This window comes from Tupaia chinensis, unplaced genomic scaffold (genome assembly GCF_000334495.1).
Source record: "Tupaia chinensis unplaced genomic scaffold, TupChi_1.0 Scaffold000377_5, whole genome shotgun sequence".
In the NCBI taxonomy this organism is placed as follows: Eukaryota; Metazoa; Chordata; class Mammalia; order Scandentia; family Tupaiidae; genus Tupaia; species Tupaia belangeri.
This window is the reverse complement of record NW_006159879.1, coordinates 632,825-641,403: the sequence shown is the minus strand read 5'-3', so window position 1 is coordinate 641,403 and position 8,579 is coordinate 632,825. Positions and strand designations below refer to the sequence as shown.

The 8,579-nt window shown below is 47.2% G+C and overlaps 1 protein-coding gene across 1 annotated transcript in view; it reads left to right on the top strand.

Moving 5' to 3' along the window:
• The first annotated feature begins 4,853 nt into the window (after positions 1–4,853).
• DCDC2C (doublecortin domain containing 2C) overlaps positions 4,854–8,579 on the top strand; it is an 81,432-nt gene continuing 77,706 nt past the window's right edge. Inside the window, exon 1 of the mRNA XM_014589769.1 lies at positions 4,854–4,899. Coding sequence (XP_014445255.1) covers positions 4,882–4,899 — 18 coding nt within the window. The 5' untranslated portion in view covers positions 4,854–4,881. The remainder of the gene's footprint in view (positions 4,900–8,579) is intronic.

The window sequence follows — 8,579 nt, the reverse complement described above, 5'->3', positions numbered from 1 at the left end:
CCCCGGCCAGCGCGCCCCCGGCCAGCGCGCCCCCGGCCGGCCCAGCAGCACCCTGGGGACGTCTCTGCACCCTGGGACATGCGTCTGTCCTTCCCAGCCGGAGGAGCCTGCTGAGTGCCAGTTGTCACCCCCGCCTCCAGCAGTCAGCAGAGCTGGGGTGGGGGGAGGCGGGCCGAGGGTTCCCTGCGTGTGCGCGCCGTGTCCCTTGTCGCACTGGACACTGTGAGGCCCGAGCCGAAGCGGCTCTTTCTGTTGCTTCAGCTGCTTTTTCCTCGCGGTCCTTTATTTCCTTGTAAGTTTATGTAGTTTTGACTGAATTTGCTCCTCCATAATTTTCTGTGGGGCGGTTCATGGAGGGCTGAGATGAAAGGCTGTACCGAGATGACCCCTGGCTTGTAAACGCCGGAAGTGCTCCCCTCCACGGAAGGTCGGAACTGAAGCAGTAGCGGGATGGCTTCTCTGTGTTTTTACAGTGTGATTTAGTGAGAGCTGATTTGTGATTTCATATTCTTAATGCCATTTTCAAAGATGCAAATTTCCATCCTATTGTTTTCGGAAAAAAAAAAAAAACCACATAAGTCACAGGCATCGGGTTACGGAGAGGTAGCGTCTGCAGTAGTCGTGACATTTTGGGTTGAGACTGACCGCCAGCCTCTCGCCATGCATGGTACGTCTTGGTCAGGACACTCCTCCCAGGCTCGGATGCTGCCGGCTGTTTCTGGAGGGCCAGTGGGATGGTGTGCATTTCGGGAACCCAGTATTCAACGCTGTCTCACATCGCAAAAGAATATCCCTGCAAAAATGGATTTAAAAACCCTTTTCACTACATACATAATGAAAAGTATTTATTTTTTCCACTCAAAATTTCCTTGTAAAATTGGCATATGTTTTGTGTATTAACAAATAAGGGGGATCAGCAGATGGTGTAATGGTTGTTCCCATGTAGTCAACTGCTTCGAGTCTTGGACCTGGTGCCTTGAAACTCATGCTGGGCACGTGTGCCCGAGATCCCCAGAGAATGGAGGAGGAGGGACTGTGGTGTGGCCATCCCCCCAGGAGGTGATTTTTCATTGTTTCTCTCTCCCTCTGGTGAGTGCACATGCCCTATAGAAATAAATCTCTCTAAAACAAACACAGAGAATGAGGAAGGAAACTCATTAAAAAAAGTTGTCCGAGGGAGTGTGTGCTTGTCAGAGAGAGAGACAGAGGAGGGGAGAGAGGGGGAGAAAGCCCCCGCTAGGGCGTTTTCGGGCTGCAGCTCTTCCCTTCCATTGCTCCGCCCGTCAGGATGCTGGGCATGCACATACACGTGCCTGGGGTGTTCTTCACGCTGCCAGGCTGAGAGTCCCGGTTCACCGCGTGGTCTGCCTTGGAGTCCGGCTCCCTTAGCCACCAGGCCACAGGAGGGGGACTTGTAAAGCACTTACCATCAGGCCTGAAACATGCCCCGAAGATCTTATTCTCACCTGTTTTCTGTGGGCCTAGCATTTTCTAATAGACCATTATGCCTTTAATTGTGAAGAAAGAGTCTCATCGTTTATTGAAAGTGTTTGAATATGTGGCAAAAATAGAAAAGCTGTGCAGTGTTTCCCTTCGTGATTTTGTTTGTTTGAGAGCGATTTTTGCTATAGGACATGTGTGCTCGCCAGAGAGATAGAGAGACAGAAAGCCAGAAATCACCCCGCGGGGAGATGGCCATGTTGCAGTCCCTCCTCCATTCTGCTGGGATTTTGGGCAGCATGCACACGCACCCAGTGTGAGTTCAAGCCTCCAGTCTGAGACTGCAGCCGCAGTCACCCACATGGTAGTCCAGCGCCTTAACTGCTATGCCCCTGCGGTCCCCTTCATGGTGTTCTCACCGCTGGGATTATTTGCAGCAGGAGGGAACATGAGCCATGGATCAGGGAGGGCAGGCAGGGTTCTGTGTAACCAACAGCTTGGTCACGTTCATCATCCATGGGCCCGAAACAGATGGGGAATATTTGCATGTGAAGTTCCACATGGAGAGGATTTGGGTTCCATTTTTTTTTACTACTTTTTCAGGTCAATGAAGTATGAAATCGGAATCTAGACTTTGTTGAACAAAGTTTTAAGGACTGTGCCGGCTGGATTTCCACTGGTGTCAGTAAGCTGGCACTCGCTGGGAATTATACTCTGTGATTGCGGAGCCACTGAACAGTTAGAATTAATTTCACCTGAAAATACCATCCTAATTGTGCCACCTGCAAATGAACTTCGCGGTGCAGCCTGACGTGCTAACGGTCCCTCAGCTCGTGTCATGATGAAGGCGAGGCAGCCCCCTGCAAAGACAAACACTACCCAGTCGAGACAATATCCGGTCATGACTCGCAGGGTTGCTGCATTTTCTGTATCCGTTAATACGAGATGGAGAGCATGATCCCCAGGATCCTTTTCTCTATTACCAAAAGGTTATAGGTTAATAATTTAAAAAAAAATTGTTTATTTAATTTGATTTATTCATTCGGTCATTTTCATTTGACCAGAGAAAGACAAACACACAGAGAAAAGGAAAGTAAGAAAGCAAGCCACCAGGTCCGAGACTTGAACTGTGGTCGGCCATGTGGGAGTGTCCAGTGCCTTAACCTCCATGCCACCTGCTGACCCAGGTTAATAATTTAGAAAAAAAATCCCAGAAAGCTTAGACTTTATTATTTCTCTTGTGAAGAAAGCCAATTTTACAATGAATTTACACCAGGGCACTGTGTGTGTGTGTGTGTGTGTGAAGGACTCCGAAGGATTTGCATTGTGGGAGTTGGTCAGTAGTGTGGTGGTTAAGGTGGGCCCTTCACGGCCTACTGTGGGCTCTGAGTCCCAGACCCTGTGGCTTGGAAGATGCTGGGCACGTGTGTGCGCATGTCCAAATCCGGAGAGAAGAACGGAGGAGGGATTGTGTTGTAGCCATCCTCCCTGGGGGTGCTCGGTCTCCCTCTGTGGCCTATAGCACAATTAGAAAAAAGAAAGAAAGAAAGAAAAGAAAGGAATTTGAGTTACAGTAGGAACGTGGCCCTGTCCACCTGAAGGGGCTGCCGTTGAGCTGGAAATGCAGAGCCCGAGTCTCACGTCCGGCTCTGGGCGCTGCAACTCTGTAGTCTCCTGTGGCCACTCTGTCCTGACTGGAGGGTGGAGAAGGAGGGAGGTGAGCGGAGAGACAGCTGGGATGCGGCAAGAGGGGTGCGGGTTTGGAGACAAGCCCTGGGGGCTGAGCCTGGCTTTTCTGCCTGGGTAATATTTAGCAAATGAAATAACTTGGTTTCCTCCTCAGGGCAGTGGGGCTGGCCAGTGTCTACCCCATAGACCGTGTGAGTGTGTGGAAGCCGTGTTGAGAAACGTCAGCCTTGGTTCCAGCGTGCGGCTCTCTCTTTCATTCTCAGCAGTAGCAGGGAGGAGCGATGACACTGCCTAGTCTCCACTTCAAATACTGCCGTCCCTTTTCTTCTCTCCATCCTGGGTGCGGGGGAGTGGGACATGCAGCTGCTGGGGTCAGGATTCGAACAGCAGTGGCTATGTGATCCAGCTTCCCTAACCACTGTGCTAAGGAGCTGGCCCTTGCTAGGAATTTTTTTTTTTTTTTGGTATAAAGTGCATGTCCCAGAAAGAGAGAGAGAGAGAGAGAGAGAGAGAGAGAGAGAGAGAGAGAAAGTGCGGGTACTCCCAGGGAGGTTGGCCACACTGCAATCCCTTCTCCATTCTCCTCTCAGGATTTTGGGCACCTACGAACACATCCCTGGGGTGCTTTCACAAGCCATTGGACTGGGATTGGAACTGCACACCATGCCACTGGCCGGCCCGCTAGGATCTCTTTATGCCTTCATTTTTCTGTATGCATTTAAGTATGCATGTATGTATGTATTTTTGTACTCGCTGGAGAGAGACAGAGAGAAAGAGTGAGAATTCATGCCCTGGGGGGATGGCTATGCTGTAGTCCTTTCTTCTCCAGTCTTCTCTTGGGATTTTGGGCGCACACACACACACACACACACACACACGCGCGCACACACGCGCACACACACGCCCAGAGTTATTTTCAAGCCACTGGGCCCAGGACTCCTACCATTTCGGCCAGATGGGAGTCCAGCGCCTTAGTCACCATGCCACTTGCTGGCCCTTCTGTATTTATTTTTACTTTTTGTTTCAATTTGATCATAGTTGGTCATCTCATCATTGAACTGCGGTGGGCCTTATGGGAGTCCAGCGCCTCAACCATCATGCCCTTCTACTGGTCCCACATATTTGTATTTTCTTTAAAAACCAGGAAGAACCTTTATCAGATCTAAACTTTAAGGTATTATTTATTGTCCTTGAAAACATTTTATTTTTGAGAAATATGGACGGCTCTCCCAAAGTCCCCAGGGTCATATGTTGTGTTAGTGGGACTCGGAAAACTTTGTCCTGCTGTCTTCAGCGTGCAGTTTTGGCATGGTGGAAGCCATGGTGCAGCCCGGGAGGCAGGAGGAATGCTGGAGGGGTCTGGGCTTCTGCTCTCAGGTGGAACCCGTGAGCTCACAGCTCTGACCGTCCGTGCCCTGGTTAAAAAAGGCTATTGAATTAGGTGACTCCCAAGGTTGCTTGTAAGGTTTAATAAAACCGCATTTTATGCTTCCCCTGTGTTATGGCGGGTTCCACTGGGCTACACTGCTGCTGCCCAGAGCGAGTCCTGCCCGTGAGCTCCGCTTCTGAGCCTGTGTGGGTCCCAGCGTGGGGAGGCCAGGCCTGGTTCCACTGCTGTGGGACTGTGTTAATGCTCACAAGGACAATCCCTGAAGAGGCTCGAACTTCTTATCTGCGTAGGTACCTTCGAGTCACGGTTTCTTCTTTCTCTTTTGCAGTTATATTCACATAGTCCCCAGAAAACCTGCGAAGATGAGGAAGTTGAAGGAAGTAAGTGTTCAATGCGGTCTCCTCAGGTCGGTGTGCACTGGGGAATTTGACAGCAATGCAAATGTCAGTGTTGCATACTTGGCGTTTTACAGGAACAGCATTTAGTAGGGGACGCCTGTGAAAGCATGCTGCCTTTTTTCTCTGTTTACATACTCTCGCCCACTGTACATCTCATTTGTACAGCGTACAAAGTGAGATTTTCCATCCAGAATACTTTGTATATTGGCTCAATCAAGGGTATTATCAAACATGTTATCATCAACAAATAATTTTTTTATTTCTTGTTTTTTTTTTTTAATGTATTTTGCTCCCCCCGATTCCCAACCTCTCACCCTCTGCCAATTTACCCCCTTCTCCCACACTGTCTCTGGTATGTATAGCTGTTTTCCATGCCTTTTTTATTTTTTTTTTTTACATTTTATTGATTCACTAAAGATCTTCTTCATTAATTTGAAAACTTTCTATAGCAAGCACAGCTGATATATACATATCTATGAAGGCACGTCTAACTTTAGGCGTAACCCTCAGTGAGTAAAGTGAATGTACTATAAAGTAGCACCTCTCTGAGGCTACATAGCTTACTGCAGTCATTAAATAGGTATTAAGTTATTTTTAATGCATTTTTTATTTCAAGAAAGACAATTTTAGCTTTAATAGATCAGAATCAAAAATTGTTAAGAGAAATTTGTTTAAAACGTAAAACCAGGAGAAAGGTTGGGATTCAGTTCAAATATTAGATAGATGAACCTATCAGCAGTTCAAGAGAAGACAGAAATCCTTAAACATGGAAATCAAAGCATCAAAGAAAGTCAGTAATGTTTTAGTCTAAAGTCAAAAAAACCCTTCTATTTCACTAATTGAGACTCATGTAATTAATCTCTCTTCTATTGAAAGTGCAGTGTTACTGTGGTCTGATCTTTCCATTTAAACTCTGGTCGTTAGCATTCAACTCCAATCTTGTCCCTCCCATCAGGCCGGCCATTCTCTTGGCTGTTTTTTGTACTCTATTTCTGTGTGTCCGACTTTAGTTTTGCTGGTACAGCACTCACTCCCTTCAGCACTTCTTGGAGAGCTGGCCTTATGTTGGTAAATTCTTTCAGGTTTTGTTTATATGAAAATATTTTTGTCTTTTTTTTCCCATATGAAGGATAATCTTTCTGTTTATACTATTTTTGGTTGAAATTGCTTTTCACTCAACACTTTGAATATATTTCCCCATTCTTCCTTTGCTCACATCGTTTCCGATGACAGGTCCGACGTTAGCCTTATAAAATATTTTTTGAAAGTAACCTGATGTTTCTCTCTTGCCAGTTTTAGTATCCTGTCTCTGTCTGTGGTTTTGGTCAATCTGGCTATGGTGTGCCTTGGGAAGGTCTTCTTGGGTTGATTCTATGTGGGGTTCTTTGTATTTCTTGGGTCTGGATATTTGAATGCCTCTCTAGGTTTGGAAAGTTTTTTCCAGGATTTCATGGAATAGATTATCAATGCTTTTACTAGTTTCTTCACCTTTGGGGATACCAATAATCTGGATGTTTGGGCATCTAGTGGTATCTAGTATTACTCGTATGTTATTCTCATTTTTGGGGGGTTTATTTTCTCAGCCTTTTTGGTGAATTTTTCTAGGTCAGAGGTTCTATCTTCTACATCTGAGATTCTATCTTCTGCATGATCTAATCTGCTTTTGATATTTTTAAGGGAGGTTTTGATTTCCTGAATTACAGCCTTCATCTCTAACAATTCCATCTGATTCTTTTTTATGATATGTACCTCCTCTTTCAGATCGTGCAAGAACTTCCTCACCTCCTGGAACTCGGTGTCTCTTCTCCTGCATCTTCTGGAGTTCGCTGTCTCTCTTCTCTTGCATCTCTGTTAGCTTTGTCACTATGCGTATTTTAAATTCTTTATCAGATATGTTCACGAGTTCCCTTGCATCGTCTGTGGAGGATGAGGAGTTACTCTTTTCCCTTAGAGGAGAGATGTTTTCCTGTTTTCTCCTATTTCTTGTGCCTCTGTGTTGGTTTCTGGCCATCTGATAGATTACACATTTTTCCCCTAGTTTTTGGAATTAGATCTGAGTATTCAGAGGCATGCAGGAGGAGGTGACCTGCGATTTCTAAACAGTACCGTTTTTCTCCCTTTGCACAGCTGATTCGATGGAAATTGAGGATCAATCTGACCCTAAAAGCATTCAGATGTTTGGCTACTGAGCACCTAGGCCTGTCTAGAAACCTAGCGTGTGGAGGCTGAGCAGAAAGTGAGACAGAAGAGGAAAAGGAAAAGGAATAGAAACAACAAAAAAGAGAAAAAAACAATTAAAAAAAACAAAGAAAAAAAAATGGCACCGCACAAATGGGGCCCCTTAGAAGTCGTAGATAGCTGGCTGCTGACTGGCTTGTCCTGGCTCCTGGCTGGATCTGCGGGGAGGAGGGTGAAGTCTGGGCAGAGGGTTTTAGCTGGTCATAATCCACGAATGGGTCTGCTCAGAGCTCAGTTGTAGCTGGCGGCTGATTGGCTTGTCCTGGCTCTTGGCTGGGTCTAAGGCATGCCACTCTCGAAGCCAGAGTCGCTGCACAAGCTTGTCATTCTTCTCAGGGATTTCCGTGACCGAGTGGTAGCAGTTAGTAAAACAGCCTAAGACCATGCTGGGGAGCCGTCTCGGGGGGATAGTCATGCAATTACTTATGAAGATGTCTAACTTTCTTTTTGTTTTGGGGGGATTTGGGAAGACAGGTGTCAGGAAGAGTTATCTGAAGTTATGAATGTTGGAACTAATTATAATGTTAACGACTTGCCCCCAGTTCTCATCATTTCTGTCCTCGATAGACATTTATGAGGTCTAGGGGCTGGAACGTGCCCTTGTTCCATTCATGTTATCTGACTCTTGGCAAAATCATCCACTTAACTTGTTAAAAGAGACCCACCTTTTTTATAAGCAACAAAAATCACAAGATTCTAAGCAAGATATCCTGTTAGTATTTAGAATTTCACACATTTTTTACTTTTTTTTTTTTTTTTTAAATGAGCTTCCTTTCTGGAGTATTACAGAAGCGAGGTGTCCCGAGGGCATGCACTTCTCCGAGCTGCAGTCAGTGGTCCAGCTGCTGCTCTTCAGTCCCCTCTGTGGGCACCACCTTCATGGACTAAAGGGTGGATGGTAACTGTGCTGCACCGGCGCACGGGCTGGCATGCGTCCTCCGCATCTCACGGGGGCTGGCCCTCCGCGTCCTGCAGTCCCCACCCAGAGCGCCAGCAGGGGAGTCGATCCAGCGTTGCTCAGAAGCAGCAGCCTGTGGAAGCCCTGAGCTGCTCCACAGAGTGTGGGCTGTGGAAGGAAGCCGATGATGACCTGCCCACTTCAGATAGTAACTTCCAGAGGGACTGCATGCTTCCGTCTGGAAAGCAACACTGGCATTTGTCGGGTTCCAGGGCCCCCTAGCGTGGAGAGTGTACCTGGGCGCCTGCTGACCCCTCTCCGCATGAGCCTGGGGGTGGGATCAGCCAACTCAGGAGATGATCTCTGGGGTGTCCGTCAGTTGGAGTCTGTCCCTTGTCTGCACAGCTCAGTGGTTTAAATGCAATGCGAGGAAGGCTAGCGTGCCAGAATGGGGAGACCTGCCCATCATCTTGTCGGACCTTGTTTCCGACACAAGGAGGCTCTGACCCAGGGAGCCACTGTGTCC